General features: G+C 40.1%; 1 protein-coding gene across 1 annotated transcript in view; it reads left to right on the top strand.

The window, feature by feature from the left end:
- The first annotated feature begins 350 nt into the window (after positions 1–350).
- MOSPD1 (motile sperm domain containing 1) overlaps positions 351–18,754 on the top strand; it is a 20,953-nt gene continuing 2,549 nt past the window's right edge. The window contains exons 1-5 of the mRNA XM_010968468.3: positions 351–508; positions 10,994–11,247; positions 11,364–11,439; positions 12,868–13,085; positions 17,509–17,670. Of these exons, the coding sequence (XP_010966770.1) occupies positions 11,094–11,247; positions 11,364–11,439; positions 12,868–13,085; positions 17,509–17,670 (610 nt within the window). The 5' untranslated portion in view covers positions 351–508; positions 10,994–11,093. The remainder of the gene's footprint in view (positions 509–10,993; positions 11,248–11,363; positions 11,440–12,867; positions 13,086–17,508; positions 17,671–18,754) is intronic.

Below are 18,754 nucleotides of genomic sequence, written 5' to 3'. Positions count from 1 at the left end.
CGTCTAAGCAAAAAGTCATGGGGCCTAAAGAGAATGTGTAGTGATGAGGTTGGCATGGAGAAAGAGGTGATTGATGGGTTGAATCAACTAGCCTCTGTACTCACTGGGGGGTGTGTGTGTGTGTGTGTGTGTGTGTGTGTAGGGGAATAAGACGGGAGGAGTCAAGGGTGACTGCCTAACAAGTGCAATGAGAGATGGACCTCTGTAAGAATCTCTAGTCTTCTCAAAGGACGGCAGGAAGGGAGGGGAGGCGCAGGTCAGGGACTGAGAAGGGAGAAACCGAGAGGCCAGGTGGCAGAAAGGAAGCCCCGCCCCCAGCTTCTGCCCCGCCCCCGACTCCACCTCTTCTCTCTCTTCCCACCCACCCCCCAACCGCGGCTCATCCTGGAGGGCGGAGACAGGTGGCATTTGAGTCCTCCGGTATCCCAGCAGGCAGTGCAGCCTAGAGATGCTGACAAAGGACCGGAGGAGCAGTCGCAGCTGCTTTCCAGGAGCTGGTGTTGCCGAGGTGAGAGTCCCCCACCTTCCCGTCACCCACTTCCTCCGACTTCGGGAAGACGTGGAAGTTACGTTGCCGAGAGATCCCGCGGAAAGAATGAGCCATACCTAAACCCCGAGCTTGGCTCTGTGACTGACAGCAGGGCTCCGTGGCGCCAGGATGCGGGTGGGAGGTGGGGGGAAGGCAGGTGGAGTCCTTTCTGCCCCTTCTCTGACTGTCAGTTGCCCCGCCGCCCGCGGATCCCCGCCCCGGGGTCTGGCCGGCCCGGGTGTGTTTCGCTTTTGCCCTGGCGGAGGCAGCCGGCTGGAGATCCTCCCGGTGCCTGCCCAGCAGAGTTCGGTTGCCGGGGGATGCGACTCCAGGGACAACTCTTTGGCGGATGTTTCGAGGAGGGCTGGGGGAGGGAGCTCGACTCCCTGTTCGGGGTGACACCGTCCTCGCCCTTCCTCCTCCTTCCTCCAGCCCAGCCGGTCCCCGCGGCGCAACTGGAAGGAAATCGGTGGGGCTGGAGCGAGGCGTCCCGGGATGGCTGGAGGGCCAGGAAAGTGGGGTGGAGAGGCAGGGAGTGAGAGCAAATGCCTTCTTGAAATAATTGGGCGAGGGGTAAGGGGTACGTGGCCTGTATCCTTCCCTTTCCTGGACCTCCTCACGGATCCTGACGGTTGCACCAGCTGCTCGGCTGTAAACAGGCTCACATGACCGGTTTCACATGGAGCCGGCCGGTGTGGAGACGGGGGCTGGAAAGGCTCCAGTCAGGTGGAGCTGAAGTCCTAGTGTGGACCGTCTGATACTCCCTCCTCAGCCCTCCAGCCCTTCATCAGTGGTCTGTGGTTTCCCCTCTGGGTCCAGTAACTGACATCTGTCCTCTCCGGACTGAAGTAGCATTTCTGCCCCAGTAGAATCGAAGAGAGCTCACTTCGGGGAGCGAGAGGGCAAGTGTTAAGTGACAAAGGTCCTGGATTTATTTTTTTAACCTTTGAGGGAGATAAGAAGAGGACAGAAATCTGAAAAATTAAGTCCTTCGGATCTTGCCTAAAAAGCAGTGCTGTACTTTCGGAATGCATTGCGTTCCTAATGTGAATTCCAAGACAGAAGGGGAAAAGTCTACTTTTCCAGGCACCCATGGGATTTAATATATTCTTGACGATGAAAATCTTGTCCACTTGTTTTCTCTAAGTGCCGGGAAATCTCTGCCTGCAAAATATCATATACAGGATATTGTATAGGGACTGGACACCAACTTTCACATTACACATATATTTGGTATAAAGTAGTGGGACGTTTGGAAAACAGGAAACCAGGCCAAATATCCCTTTCAGATTGTTCACCTCTACATATCCAAACTGGATTCAAGATTAAATGCGTTTCTGAAGCATTTCTAGAACCCTCAAGATAAGATGTTTACTCAAATACCGGGATATTTGAAAATCGAAAATTTTCAAACCTGTTATGATAGATTCCCTTTACATATAAAATATAATTAAATGGGGGGAGGGTATAGCTCAAGTGGTAGAGCACATGGCTTGGCATGCACAAGGTCCTGGGTTCAATCCCCAGTACCTCCTCCAAAAAAATGAATAATAAAACTAATTACCCTCATATATATATATATATATATATATATATATATATATATATATATAAAATTAAACGGAATGGACAGTGTTCAGTACAAAGTCATGTTATAGGCAATGATAGAAAATAGAACAAATAGCTTATAAAATAATGCCTGTTTCTCCTCTTAAATTGTCCATGCACATTTTCTTCCCCAATTTTTTATTAAATTTTTTTCTCATGGACCTTTTACATTTAACTAAAATTTCTGAAAAACAGGAAACAATCAAACTGCAAGAAAATCTTCCCAAGCCTCTAATAGCCCAATAAAAAAATTTGCCACTCTTCTTTTATTGTTTTTAAAAAGTTGAAGATGGAAAATAGGAATTTTAAATCTTGTCTAAAACTTAGATTATTAGTGATCTGAATCTTGTTTTACCACCTTGTAGCATTCTGGAGAATCCTGCCCTACGATAAATAGATTAAGTGATTGACTCTCTGAGGCCCTCCATTTCCTCATCTGTATAAGAAAATTTTGTTTTAATCTCTAGAGTCCCTTAAAGCTCTCAGATTCCATAAAATAGTGCAGTTTTTGATTGGGAACAATTCTTGAACAAAATAAGTTGGTCAAATAAGCCAAGATATTGATAGCAACTAAAAGAACATGCAGCAAGTAACAAGAAGTACCCAGAGTCCTAACAGAAATGAGAAGTGCACTCTGCAAAATCCTCATTAGGTAAATTAACCGTATAGAGTGACCTGTTCCTCTCTCTCTGTCCTCTGTATCAGGAAATTGAAGACTGCCTCCACTCAATCCTGCCTCCAAAATTAGAAATAACAATTCCACCTGACTTTCTTGACCTTCAGGGCAAAGTACGAAGTCTGATTCTTTCACTCATTCCAGCTTCTTCCTGAATTAAATGGGCTTTGTGACCAGTGATGAAGTTAGAATAAAAAGAAGGCCCTAGCAGGCTCTCTCCCTGGCAGTCCCTTGGCTAGATGACCAGAACCAATGTCTGGTTTTCAGCTTTTCAGGGTTCAAAATTACATTTTGCCAGCACATCCAGAAATGATCAGTCAGTCTCAGGGATTGAGTCATCCTAACCAAACTCACAAAAGATTTCTGTTAGAATGAAAGCCGGTTCACTCACTGGAAGTGAGAGGTAGATGTGCCAGGCAGACCAGAAGATTCAGGTGCACGCCAGGGCACTCTTTGGTCTTGACACTGGGAACACACAGAGACTGCTCTCGACCTCCCCATTTTCTAGGGTCTGTGTGGACCACTTCTCCTTAAAACACTTAGTGGTTGATACATTTGACAGAATTACAGCTTGCTTTTATAGAAGAACCATTTGGGTCATACCTTTGTGTGGCTGTATCTTAGTCACCTGATTGAACTTGGGCCACCTGCAAAACATCTCTGCAATCTGTTTCCTTCTCCATTCCCACTTCCTTAGTGTTGGCCCTCATCTCTCCATGCCATGTTCATCCAATATTTAATTACTTTTTACTGCAAGTGCTTTGGAGTTGGGTGCTGTGCTTGAATGGTCAGTGGCAACCGGTTTCCTCCTTCAGGTCATATCCCGTCAGAACCCTGCTTCCAGCCGTGTGGATGTTTCCTGCTGCCTGCGGCAGCGGCAAAGCAGCATGTGCATCAGAATCACCTGGAGGGCTTATTACAACACGGATGGCTGGGCCCCAACCCCAGAATTTCTGATTCAGTAGGTCCAGGGTGGGACCCAAGAATTTGCATTTCTAGCAAGTTTCCAGGTGAAGCTGCTGCTGGTGGTCTGGTACCACATCTTGAGAAACAGTGGCATCCAGAATCAAGTCTAAACCCCGCAAACTTGCCTTACAGGACTTTTCACCATCTGCCTCTAGCTTACCTTTCCAGCCTTATCTCTTGCCACCGCCTCCCATACTGCTGTTTTTAAACCATATGCAGTGCCAAAGCTCATTTTAAGAGTCTTTCGTGTCTCCACTCATCCTCTTCCTTGGAATTCGGCCCCTCTCCCTCCACTCCTACTGCAAACCCCCATTTAAGGCAGATTGTCACTTTCTTTATGCTCCCAGAGCTGTTTTGCAGCTACCAGCATTTTAACACATGTCACGTCACATCCTAATTACTGTCTATATCCGTTTTTCCTGCCAGACTGAGTTTTTGGAGGGCTGAAGCCATGGTGTTATCTTTTCTCCATATTCCTTAGCACAGTGGCTGGTATATAATAAGTGCCCAGTAAATGTTGAAGTAATTTGTGATTCTAACACTTCTGAGAGTGCTGTATATAGCAAATTAATATAACGAATTAATATGGACTTGGCTTTGAGAATTGCACATACATCTTGAAATAACTGGAGACAGATTGGGATATTGTAAAACAAAGGTTAGAAATAACTAGTTTGAAAGAGATTTTTAAAAAGACATGACTGGAGGGCACCCTTATTTCTTTTAAATCTTAAAACGTACACTGCTCAACTTTTACATCTTAAATATGTAATAGCCTGTCACTACATATCATGGAAAGCAGCCAGTCCCATTATTAAGATATCAAATTATACAAAAAAATCTTAGAAACCGTATAAAAACAAAATTGCCTAATACTGAGCAGTGAACTACTTAAAAATATAAAGTGAAGATTACAACATCACTTGTGAAAGAGTTGACTTTAGGAACATACCAGCCGTTAAAAATCCTAATAGATGAAACTGGAAACTCAGAGATGAAGAGAGCTGAGTTTATGAAATGGGAAGGAAAGAGAAGTTTTAATACTAGTGAGAGTAAAGCAAAAGAACATAATTGCTCTTAACTGTTTAGTATTCAACTGTTAGGCCATTGGCAAGGGCTGCACCAAGTATGGAGGAAAGAGATAGCCCCTGTGCCCAGATAAAAGGGAGCTGGCCTGCTAGTGGAGCTGGGAACCCTAATCAGTGAATGCAAGAGCCAGGAACAGAGGGTTAGTAGCTGGTGCGCTGTGGCCAAGCAGATGGGTCACTGGTTTCCTGGGAAGTCTGTACTTTGAATCATCCTTAACTATTTCAAACTTTGAGCCACTTCGGTACAGGAGTCCACAAGGATCACTTATTTCATTTGATTTTTCTTGCAGCCTCCTCTTCCCCAAAAAAGGCAGTGGGGAGGGCGAGTGACTGTAGGCTTTGAAAGTGGTTTCTGTGCTCTTTGTCTCCAAGGTTTGAATTTATGAGGGTAAAAGGTATTGAAACTCCCCCGTTTATCTCAGACTCTTCTCTTCCCCTTCCCTTGGTCCATCCAAAGTGAGGGAGACAGAGAAAATGATCCCACTTTGGGGTACTGGTCTCCCTAGACTGAGGGTGGAAAGTGTGGGTGAGGGTTTCAGTGTGTTGAGGTTTTTTTTCTGGTGGGAGAGAAGTTTGCAAACTGGTCACAAGGTGGTGTGCACACATAAGGTTTTCTTTCAGATTGCACTCGTTGCATTGCTGGGCTCGGGGGACGGAGGAAAAGGATGAGGCGGTTTCCTTTTCCTCTGTCCACCGGCTCCCAGCTCTACTGTCAGATTTCTAAACACCGCTGGCCCAGTTGGGCACTGAGGGGGCAGGAAGATGATGAGAGGGGAGTGGGGGGGGGGGCGAGAGGAGGGGAGAAGCAGCTGGGGGTGCTGATTCCCTCTGTTCTCCTCTTACCCCACCCACGGCAAGCAGCCACCATAGATTTACTGTTCCCTAAGTGATAAAACCATTGCTTGCCTGTCTTGTGGATGAAGGGTGTTCAGCTCTGGGGAAGGGGCTGTCCCTCAGTGGAGGAGACAGTTAGTAGTGGACACCTGTAGGGTAACTGCTTAAGTTCAGCATCTTCTCTAAGTGCCTAACACCGAGCTTGAGTCTATTCAGATGCAAAAAAAAAAAAACAAAAAACCCCACAGAAAAACAATATGGCATTATGCCTGAAATCTGGGGAGTCCCTATGAAATCCCTATGAAACGAACATCAGAATATTCACTCTATCCGGCAAGCACATTAAAAAATAATGTAATAAAATTTGTAAAATCTACGTAGATCAGAGTAATAGAAGGCCACAAAGAGGGGACATTTGAACTAGGCTTTGAAGGATGAGTAAAATTTGGGCATGCAGCGAGGAAGAATACAATAAAGCTTGGTTATTGTTGCCCTAATGAATAGTTACTGGCAGCCATTGCTGTTCTTTCATAATCAGGAATAGAAAGTGTGTGCAACTCAGCCAGTGAAATCATCTCTCATTTTTTTCCTTGATGAAACTGAAAAGGAAACACAGGCTTCAAGACTTGAATTTTGGATAACCCTTTGAGAACTCTTCTCTTCTGGAAAAGCGGGGGACTTTTCTAGAGACGAGGCCACGTGTGGCCATCACCATCAGGGAGGCAGGACTTCTGAACTAGACACAGGGGAGATGATTACTATCTAGGGAAATGAATCTGGAGACCAGCGTGCTGCCTCCAGTACCCTGTGCAGCCTTGGGTAAGACCCTTACCCACCCTGGGCCTGCTTTCCTCGTTGGTAAAAGGATGAGGGTTAGGAGCTGACTTCCTCTGTGTGTGCTTTGACTTTTGGAAAGTGACCTCATTAACTGATTTGCAGTAAGGTTTTACCAGCTTAGTACACAATCTCTCCCCAGAATTTTTGCACTTTATCATTTTGCAATATTGACCAGAGCAAAGAGAAAGTGTTAGTCTCTGAAAACTATCAATTAAAGGCAGGTGTCGCGCTTCATTATGTTTGCTGGCAGAGTCTCTAATATTGCACTGGTGTCCTGGTGGTAATTCCTCCCCAGTTTCCACTGGTTGGAGTTTAGGAGGCCATTTATATCTCAGTCAAGGTAAGTGAGAAATGGGAACAGAGATCTGAAAAGAAATAATAAACTGCTCAAAAATGATTAAATATTTTTTTAACTGTGACCAGGGATAGATAGCCTATTCACAAATCATGGGAAAATATTCAGCTCGTAAAGAGAAAGCTTCAAAATTAAAAGAATTTCTACTAAGCCATTATTTAAAGCTAGTAAAAATTCTACTCTGACCTGTGCCAACTAACTTCTTGAGGTTAGAACCAAGAGTTTAGCATTTGTTCTGTATGTTTGATTTTGACTCCCCAGCCAGATTTACAAACCATTTCATATTCCTTTATAACAAAATTTTACATTTTCCCAAGTCTGCAAGTCATCTTAAGTAAATCTTGGTTTTTCTCCTTGTAATGAGTTTATGTGGCGTGTAAAGTTATTTTAAATAATTAAAATCATTTTATTTAACACATAGTTTAAAGTTTTCAATGTTATTAAAAGATTATAAATTGGAAAATGCAATTAACATTTTTTCCACACGTTGTTTCTAAATTCCTTCTTATGTTTCAAAATAGGGACCTTTTTCAAATTAGGCTCTAGTAGAGATGTTGTTTGATTCAACTTTTTTTGTTTTTTACTTTTGAATTAGGTATTCATGGGGTTCAGAATTCAAAAGAGATAAAAGGGTATCCAGAGGAAACTTCCCTCCCACCCCTGTCCCCAACCATTCAGTTTGTCTCTTCAGGGGCAGCCCAGGCTGTCCTTCCAAAGATATTTTAGCCATACTCAGGAAAATAGGTTTACATATTCTTTGATCTCCCTTTTCCATGCAAATGGGAGCATTCACTACACTCTGAATTGCACCTCGCTTTTCTCACCTATCACTTCATTTGAAGGTCAGTCCATATCCACCCCATACAGAGAGCGTCCTCTTTCTTCGTGATAGACAGCAGGTATCCCAATGAATGGCTGTCTCATACTTTATGTACTGAATCCCCTATTAATGGCCAGTTGGGCTGTTTCCAATCTTTTGCAATTGACAACGACAACAACTAGCTCGCACTGCGTGCCAAGCTTCATTCTGTGTGCTTCACATAAATTATTTTATTTAATCCCCAGTGCTGCAAAAAAAAAAAAAAAAAAAACCAACCCTTTCACATACATGATTTCACACAAGGGAATATTTATGCCTGAAAAATTCTTAGAAGTAGAATCTCTTGATCTGAGGGTTACGTGCATTTAATTTTGGCAGGTAGAGCGGATTTACATTTACATGCCCGCCAGCAATATAAGAACATGCCTGATGGCTCCCACCGTGTGCTATCAAACTTTTTGATTTTTGCCAACCTGACAGGTAGAAACATGTATTTCAGTATAGCTTTAGTTTGTATCTCTTGAGTGAGTTACACATCCTTTTGTAAGTTTGAAAACAGGTTGTATGTCCTTTTCTGTAAAATATTATAGTGTTTGCTCATTTGTATATTGAGCTGTCTTTTTTAAATGATTTGCAGGTCCTCTCTATATATAGTAGGATGATTAGACATTGCCTATGATATGAATTGAAAATGTTCTTTTGGCTTTACTTTAAACTTTAAAGTTTTTTTTTTTGCCATGCAGAATTTTAAACGTTTTTACATAGCTGAATTTATTAATATTTTTTAGTTTCTAGTTGTTAGGAAGCCTAAGATTATTTTTTAAAAAATTTCCTGTGGTTTCTAATGTTTTTATGGTTTTTTTTTTTACATTTAAACTTTGATCCATTTGGAATTTAATATAATAAAATTTTGGAATTTTATACAGAGTGAGGGATAAATTCAACTTTTTTTTCTAGATGGATATCTAGTTTTACCAATATTTATTGACTAAACTATCTTCCACAAATGAGAGATGCCACCTTTTATCATAAGCTAAGTTCTCACCCTAACAGAGTTCCAGAGGAAGATGTGTTGAGTGTTATTTAATCAGATGCTTTTCAGGATAATCTTAGTTTTATTTTATTGAAATAGACAGGTAGGTAGGGTAGAAAGAATACTGGATTAGGAGAGGCTGCTGGCAATTCCTCTCCGTCTGTTCTCTTCCTAATTTAATGATAACAACAAACATGTAGAACATTGCCTAGCCTATAATAAGTGCTAAAGGCTTTCCATATGGCAATTCATTCAGTACATGTAATCAAAAAGTTCATAGTCGGTTATGAATTTAAAAATGTAAAATATTATTACTAATAAAAATGTTGGTCGGCTCTTTCAGCTTAGTCAAAAACAAAACAAAACAAAACAAAACCCAACCAACCAACTTGCTCTAAGGTATATGAATAGAAAGTGCCATCTGGGACAGCCCGGGGACCACGACCTTAACCTTCATATTTCTGTGTCCTCACTAATGCTGATCCCTAGGGCTGAACGCCCCCCCTTCTCCCCCCAACACAGAAGCGTGTGCCCTTCTTTTCTTTAGGGACCACCCAAGTGTTCTCTCCGGGCCTCTCTTCCGGGTGGAATTATTCATGCAGTCATCTAATTCCCTGGCACTTCATACACAATGGTATGCATTATAATAAATATTTATTTTGTCTCCTCAATTAGACTTGAATTTCTTGAGGGCAGAGTTTCTTGAGAACAGGGCCTGTGCATTATTCATTTTTGTATATTGGTACAGCTCCTGGCCTAGTTCCTGGCCTGTGAAGAGGTGTTCAGCTGAGGGAAAAGAATAAAAATTTGCACACATGATTATACATTATCCTATTTGATAAAAGTTGGAAAGGCCTCCATCAGAATCCGAGCCCCAACAGCTGGTAAACCCAAACAATTTAATCATTTGTTCCATTTTTCTTTGCTGATATGAGAACCTGAGTGCAAGTGGTGTATGGCTGATTTGAAAGGTGTGATCTACACGGTGAAAATTAAACATTTTCTGTGACTGTATATTTTAGCTTTCACATTTTATTTTAAAAAGCCACAGTTGGGGTGCTAGTTAAATAAGAATGTTGTTGATCAAAATTAGATTAGGAAATAAATCCAGAAACATTACTTATCAGACAGTCAGACTTCTGCCAGCTACAACTTTCTGGAACATATTCAAGAACCTAGAAGGAATCCAAAAAGGCCTCTGAAACTGGAAGAAAATAGCTCTCACAAAGCCTGTGTACTTGACGTAGGAGGGGAGTCACGGTGGCACTCACATGCCAAGGCCTGCTTACTGGCTTTGAATTTTCACAGAAAACTCTAAGGACTGCTTAGAAAGTTTGGATGTTCAGCTTCTTTTCAAGACATTTTTGCTTGTCTTTAGGTTTCAGTACAAAGAAGATTAAAAGAATTCTCCCACCCGTGCTGCCAAAAGGCACTAACTAAAGCATTGTTGAAATGAGTGTAAAAGTGAATCTCAGGTTTTTCCTTGGAAATCACAGAAGCTTACTTTGTTTTATATTTTTTCATCTTTAAGAATTCTGATTGACTCATATCAAATCCATTGTGGCCATACTTAATTTATTTTTTAATTTTTTTATAAATACATACGTTCACATTCTATTTGCCTGCTACCAATCAACCTTGATATTTTAATGGTCTGGAATGGGTTTCCTGGAGCAGAATGTTCAGATGCAGCACGGGGCCTGTAGAGAAATCATCGCTCAGACAACCACCGATCTTCACTTTTGTCCTGGAGCCCCTGTGCTGTGAGTTGCGGGGCGGGTGGGCTCCCATCTCTGGGACTATCCTGCCTCCCCCGCTAGCTGTCCACTCCTGAAGGGCAAAGGCCCCTTTGGCACCCACTGTGTCCCCCCACAATGCCTGGCCAGGCCATGCTACACAAGTCTATTTTTTTTTTTAACCTGAGGTTTTAAAAGAATGATAATCCCTTTGATCTCAGCTCTTTGAAGGTGATTACTTTTGAGTAGAAAAACTTTATTCCTGTATTCAGGTATTTATGTAATTTATCATAGGTTGATATCCTGAATGTGAAAGGAACAGGTGCAGATTTCTTTGCAGAGTTTGGTAAAAGCTGTGTAAGGAAGCCAAGAGGAAGAGTCAAAAGGCATGTTTAAATGATTTGGGGACTATTTTGATGCATGCTGATCATGCCTTTCGTGGCGGGATGATAGCTCGCTCATGTCATAAAAACAGGTATCACTCAGCTTTCTTTCTCTCTTCTCTTTCTAGTTGCCAAAATGCTTTGGAGTTTTTAACTGACTTTAAGAAAAGTCCGAAATAGATTTGAAACTGTCAAAACAGAAGCTGCAGCAAGGGGGATTCAGTGCCAATGCATCAACAAAAAAGACAGCCAGAGTTAGTGGAAGGAAATCTTCCGGTGTTTGTATTTCCCACGGAGCTAATATTTTATGCAGATGACCAGTCAACACATAAGCAAGTGTTGACTCTGTATAATCCCTATGAGTTTGCCTTAAAGTTCAAAGGTGAGTCTCCTAGGTCTCTTTTATGGATTTTAAGCACTCCCTACTAATTTTTTACTTGTAGAAACTAATTTAAAAAAAAAAAACCCACTAATGGCCATTGTGACTTTTTCTTTCAGTTTTGTGTACTACTCCAAATAAGTATGTTGTCGTTGATGCTGCAGGTGCAGTAAAGCCTCAGTGTTGTGTGGATATGTAAGTCAAAATCAATTCCTGGTAACATGTTTTAAGTGTGTTAATATTTATGTGTTTAACTTGAAAAAACATCTTTTCTGGAACCTGCTCCCACGTAGGCATTAATTATATTGTGCATTTTGGCTGGAAGTTTAAGTCTATCAACATTCTTTTTAAGAAGTTTCTAAGAAATTCTAAACAGGTTGGCCAAATAATAATTTGGAGCTGATGTGTATGATATAATTTCCACGAACATTTCCTCATTGTTGTGCTTTTAGTCATAGCAGGGACATTTATGGAGGTAAAGTTCTAACACTCCTTTAAATTTCTCTAGCTATATATAATAGGGAATTAGCCTTCTTTGGAACATCCTGGTGTTAGAGTGACATTTGGGAAGCTAATACTATGCTCTCAGAACATTGGTAATATAAATTCATCTAAAATGATTCAGCTAATAAGCCCGGAAGTTAACCTGTACAAACAGGAAGCAAGTGTGTAACTACTCATCTGTGAAAGGTTATCTGAGCTCTTCCAGATAATTTTGTCTTAGAGTGTCAGATAAATGTTTGTTCAAGCTGTTCATATTTAATTTTCACTTTAGAACTAGTGGTGACCAGATGGATCCACTGACTAGCCCTTAATTTAAGCTACCAAGTAAACTGTGTTTGTTTAAATCTTCCATGAGGATGAGAGCAGAAGTCTTTTCTTTTGCGTACGTTTTCATCATCTCAAAGCTATAAAACAATGTATCTTTGAGGACGTGGTTTTGCACATTTCTTTTGACTTTCATTCAGTACACAATAAGCGAGGACTATGCCAAAGAAATACAGTCTCTTGCCAAATAAGTGTGCTACCTTTGACCTGTTTTGTGTTCTCTGTTAAGAACGAAGTAAAATAAATGGCATTGCAGATAACTTTCATAAAAATTAAAGTGCTTTATACTCTTCAGAGAAATACAGAAATGTATTGTTAGCTTTCTGTTGCATTACTCTTACTGGGTCAACTACTTACTCAATTGTTTATTTTTACCTGTGTGCATAGATTTCAATTTTAAGTCTAGGGTGAGGTTTGTTACTTAAACAATAAAGAAGTGGCAATAGAAATGTATAACACTTTTGTGGGGAAGAAACAATGTCATATATCCTATTTAGTGACTATTACTGCACACAGATATCCAGGAAAAAATGTCATTGCTAAAAGGAATTTTCCTTACCTGTCAGTCTTTTAATTAAGACTTTTATTCATCAAATATTTCAGAATTACCCCATTTCTTTTCGGGTTATACTGTGAGTTTTTAAAAAGCATCATCAGCAAATTTCTGTATTTGAGTATTTGCTTATAGTCAGTTCATACATACGAAATCTCTTACTGTTTAAAATCTCTTGCTGAATTCTGTTTGACAGGCCTCCAGAAACCTAAACAGCATTTGTTATTTTTTAATGTTTTCAGTGTGATTCGCCATAGAGATGTTCGATCCTGTCACTATGGTGTAATAGACAAATTCCGCCTCCAAGTTTCCGAGCAAAGCCAAAGGAAGGCTTTAGGAAGGAAAGAGGTTGTGGCTACTCTTCTCCCATCGGCAAAAGAACAACAAAAGGAAGAAGAGGAAAAAAGAATAAAGGAACACTTAACTGAAAGTTTATTTTTTGAGCAGTCATTTCAACCAGGTAGTTTGGATTGTTTTTAAAGCTCTTTTGAGGTCTTACACATTTCTTAACTTTAAAGTAAACAGGGAGCAAAGAATTACTTGAACAATCATCTGCCACTTTAAACCTAGTCAACTACTTCAAAAGTGGACCTAGAGATCGGGCACCTAAACTCGAACAAGAAGCCTAGAACTGGCCTTTCAGAGAAAAGAATGCCTCTCCCCAGATGAGGCTGTAAGGAGAGGGCAACTGTTACCATCGCCTTTTAAGTCTATAAAACCTGAGAAAGCAAGCACTGTACTTTATAATGCTAGCGCAACCTGGCAATTCTACACTTTTGTTTCTGTGACTTTCCTATATCCTTTCTCATTTAATTAATTCAAAGAAGGAGAGAGATTGTGTTTGGCAATAGGCCAAGCTTGGTGCACTGTTCATATTATTTTGAAAAAAAAATCTCATTAAAGTTGAAGTTAATTAAACTAAGTAGATTATAATATCCCCTGTGGGCTATTAATTGAATCCCTCTCCATTCCTCATTTCCTTCCAGCTTAGATATTCAGGAGTGTTATGATATATTCTTTCAACATTGACACTATCCTCATATTCAACTCTTTGGACGTCATTCCCCTCCCTCTTCACTTCTCATTATCTCCCTCCAACCCTATTATAAGGGGAGGAAGATAAAATTTTCCAGAGAAAAGCATGGAAACTTTTTGATAGTGATATATGAATGCGATAGCAGCTGTCCTTGAAATTGCAACATTATATGTGAGGGATTAAAAACCACCTACTTGTCATTACATTAACTCAATAGATCCGTATCAGTTTGTTCAACTTAGAATGTTTATTTCGACAAGACAGGGAGTGATGCCTCTTTGATTTACTATAGCCGAGTGGCTCCTCAGTTCATGTAGGGGAGGGAGTGCCCAGATTTTCTGGCGATACCAAGACTAGGAACTAGGTAGTAGCTAGTAGATTGTTTTCTTCTCGGCAACTATTATTAACTGACAGGACCAGTTTTTCATGTTTTCAAGCTGAAAGAGAATCTCTGTCAAATGTCACTTTGATGTCCAATCAATATTGTGAAGTTGACTTATAAATAGCTGTGAAATGCCAGATTCCTGTTTTAAAATGACTCCTGTCAAACAAGAAAGGCCATTTGAGTATTTGGTTTTTGGTGTTAACTTTGTAATTTAAAGTAAAGTGGTCATTGGAGACCGTGTTTGTATTTAACGGACTGGTTTAATGGCCAAGAATAATAAGGGTTAAAAGTTTAGTGTTTTATATTATATATTTTCTTTTATTTTTAAATTGTTTAGCATTCAAGTGAAAATCATCCTAAAAGGCTAAATAATTACAAATGTATATTAATTGAGCATTTTATTCTTATTTTCTTTTTATAATGAACCCTTGTATCTGAAGTACATTAGGGAATTCTTCTAATTGTAAAATTGGAGTAGGTAGACGAATAAGGATAGGTGATTTGGGGATAGCCCATGGTGGTCTCTGTTTTGAAAAGAAAACCCACCTCTCTAAGCCATCCTCGTCAGGAAGTTCAGTGGAGGCAGGCACCTGATTTGTCTTGTTCATCATTACATCCTCGGCACCCAGCAGTGTGCCTGGCATGGAGCAGTTACCCAGGAAACGTGTGCCCCAGCCTCCCTAGGAAGGCTGGGCTTCTCACCTGGTAGGGGCTGTTGGATTGGTTGTGCCTTACAGGGTTTCCACGGCTACTTCTGCTCTCTAGAGCGAGGGCGATACCACAGTCTCTGCCAGTAAGTCCCATTTGTGGGTAGTTACCCCACTGCTTCTGACAATATGGCAGGAAATTGAGTAAAGGAATAAGGTCTAACAGTCTATGCTGACAAAGTGATATGTTTAGTGAATTAGCAGTAACTCATGTGTAGTCCCCAGTATGTAGGAGTCTAAGGCTTTTCATTAAGTTTCTCTGAAATAAAACGTTGAAGCAAATCGAGAGTGTTCTCAGGGAGGTTTTGAAATGTCATTATTAAAAAAAAAGAAAAGAAATGTCATTATTTTTGCACGTCTTCAGCTTTAGAAAATGTTTTTTAGATATGTTACAGACACAGCGTTGTGAGGCTCCCTCTGTGAGTTTAGCTGGAAAATGGTTGGAGCTGTATCGTGAGAGATTCGGATTTTAAAATGTGGTGAAAGGCAGTAAAAATGAGAAATTTCTTCTCAAGTTTATGTATTGTATAAAAGACATGTAGCAGTAACTGCACCTATATTCCCCCACACTTAACAAATCTGCTTCTATGTGTTCGATGTTACTTTCTAGACCTTGTCTATGCACATAAATGCAATTTTATATATACATTTTAAGAGACAGCCACAAAGCATCCTTGCACAAAATACCAAAGCCCAGGTTATGAAAAAGGTGTTTTAAAAAGATGCAGCTGAATCTTAGTGGGTTTGTGTTAATTACATTACTAATGAATGGCTCTGTCTGTGCCAGGTTTGAGCCACTGCCCTCTGGCTGAAGAAAATTATGCTCTTTATTATTGTTTATAATAATAAAGAATTGAAAATGATCTGAAAGCCCATCAATGGGGATTGATTAAATTATGAATATTCATCAGATGGAATGTCAGGCAGACATTTACAAGGATTTGATAGAATGGTAATTATAAATTGACATAGAAAGAGGTTCAAATATATTTCCAAGTGAGAAGAAAAAGGTTACAGAACAGTATGTATAATATGGTCTCATTTATGTAAAAAATTATTTTACATGTTTATGTGGGTATTTATAAAATATAGACCAAGGATCTATGCCAAAGGTTTATACCAAGCTGTAAACAGTGTTATCTCTAGAAGGATGAGATTACGTAGGAACCTTTATGTTTTCTACATCTCTAAAATTTTTACAACCCTGTAGTATCAGAAAAACTTTCCACTTTGAAAAATGTCAAGCATTTATGTGAATGTTTTGGGGATTTCTGTAAATAGTAAAAAAAAAATAGTAAAAATTCCTTAAAATTATCTTTACTGTGGGTTTGCATCGAAGAGTGTAGTTGTCCTAAATATTTGCCTTCAAAACTTACCTTTGCACCAAATATAAAAGTACTACATTCATTAACAAAAGTAAGACTTCTTTTTAGGTGTTTATGCCATTGTTTCATCTCAAGCAATAATCACTATAGAATTTGGATTTGTTTTCACCTATCTGGCTTTGGTGAGGCTCAATTAAATTTCACACAACAGCTAAGTTATTAATAGTTGAGAAAAGCTGCATTTAATAATAAAATGAACAGCGTTATTTCATCAATAAAACACCAAGATTGTGTTGCTGTTGGCTGTTCCTTTTAATGAAAGGAAGGGTAGTGGGAAAAGCCCACCAGATGACAGAAAATGCTGTTGGGTTTCTTAAAAATATGGGTATGAGTATTGTACACTTACAGCCAGAACTGTAGAAGAGCAGGCCTGGTAATAAATGTTTCGTAAATTGTATTTTATTGTGGTAAGAACACAACATGAGATCTACTCTTTTAACAAATTTTTTTAATGTAAAATAGAGTATCATTGAGTTGCACACTGTTGGACAGCTGAGCTCTAGAATGTATGCATCTTGCATAATAGAGATTTTATGCCCATCAGTTAGCAACGCAGCCTCTGGCAACCACGATTCTGCTTTCTGATTCTATGAGTTTGACGATTTTAGGTTCCCCATAGAAGCGGCATCATGTAGTGTTTGTCCTTCTGCAGCTGATTTATTTCATTTAGCATAATATTTGCCAGATATTGTTTCTGCTGCTTTTTTACTTTTATGCTGGAACTAGGGGTAGAGCAGAGGGCAAGAATTTTCTGAGGCACCTCTAGTAATATTAAAGTAGTCCCTTTTTGGTGCCTTAGTTTCAAAAATGGTAGCATCATGGTGCACCTATTAGGACCAAACCTGTCTCAACACCTACATAGGATACTCCCAGAAGGTAGTGGGGCTTTACTGCAAGTGGGCTCCAAAATGGACCACACACGAGCAGTGAACTGAGGTATGGGCAGAAAATGCCAGAAGTTCCATTTCTAGCTATTTTTAGCTCATTCTCTTAAAATTCTATTTGTCTGTTTTATACTAAACCTAATCGTACCATTCTTAGGCTTGTAACTGATAAACATACCCAGATGAGTCAAGCTGGAACATCCCACGGGTTCCAGTGGGGAAGGGGGGAAAGGATGATGGCCGCTTTCTCCTCTGTGGGGACTCACGACCTCACAGTGCCGCTTCAACACTCCATCTTGTAACGACTCAGAAGTGATGGGCTTCCAGATAAGTCCAGCAGATAAGGCCCCATGGAATGGAAATGAGGGGGAAAGGGGCAGAGAAATTAGACAAAACCAAGACCCTGGCGAGTGGTGGCCAGACTGAAGGAACTTTTGTTTGAAGTTGTTTTTAGGAACAGGCTCAGGGATTTTTGTCTTTTGACAGAAAACAGAACTGCCTCCTCAGGACCTAGTTTACTGACTGTCTTCCTGGGAGTGGTGTGCATTGCGGCTCTGATGCTTCCCACGCTGGGGGATGTGGAATCGCTGGTGCCTCTCTACCTCCACTTAAGTGTGAATCAAAAATTAGTAGCTGCTTATATCTTAGGTAAGTGTTTAAAAGGTGCATCTGGGGCATACGTGTAGGCAGGTTCTTTTTCTTGAAAAGAACAATACATTGTTCCTTTATTTCATGATTTCTTCAAAAAATCTCTTCTGGACAAAATTGTGTCCTAAATACTTGCAATATACATCTGTAAAAACATGGAAGTTGTGGAAACAGCAACATTAAACTCAGTAAGCCAAGGATTCCTAACATGAATCAAGGCCCAGAATCTTTAAATGGCTTGCCCAAAGACTATTGATTACAATTAACTTTCTTTTTAAAATTTAAAAAAAAATTTAATACAATCTTTAAAGGTTACTTTCCACCTAGAGTTATTACAAAATACTGGCTCTATTCCCCGTGTTGTACAATACATCCTTGTAGCCTGCCTTATACCCAATAGTTTGTACCTCCCCTCCCCTGCCCCTACGCTGCCTCTCCCTGTGTGGGCAGTTTTTATGGTCTGGAGATGGTAGTGGTGGTCTTATGTGGGTATGAGGTGATGGTGGTGGCTTGATTTTTTTTTATCTAAAAGATTGCTTCAAAAGCATGTTGATGTAAAGTGCATTTTAAGATTTAATTTTTGGCTCACATTTAGTTCTTTTCAGCTTATTTATCTAGTACCTAATACTATATTTATTCAATTATTTTCCTTTTGCTGATTTACAATGGCGTAAAACATGTATAACATGTAAAATCCATATATTCCATGGTACAGCACTTCTCCTTCTAGGAACTGATCCTAGAGAAACAGACAAAGTGCATACAGTGATAAACATGGACAGTGCAGCCTTGTTTAATATTGTGACCCTTTCTCTTTAAATCAGTTCCCTCGTTTTCCTGTTAAATCATTCTTTCAGTCATCCTGGCTTGGCATCTTACAGTTAATTAGTTCAACTGAGCAAACATGTATTCAGTACCTATCACATGTCAAGTAGGAGGGTTCTTTCCTCATCGTCTCCTCTCACCTCTTCTGAGATGCCAGCTCTTTTTTATATTCTCTCAGAATTCCTTGGTATGCTCTCTTTTTTAAATTATAAAATTGTCTTCTAAATTGTCTCCCTGACTTCTGTTTGTGTCCCTTCTC

Source organism: Camelus bactrianus, chromosome X (genome assembly GCF_048773025.1).
Source record: "Camelus bactrianus isolate YW-2024 breed Bactrian camel chromosome X, ASM4877302v1, whole genome shotgun sequence".
NCBI classification, from domain to species: Eukaryota; Metazoa; Chordata; class Mammalia; order Artiodactyla; family Camelidae; genus Camelus; species Camelus bactrianus.
Note: the sequence above shows the minus strand (reverse complement) of the source record. Positions and strands in the feature narration are given on the sequence as shown.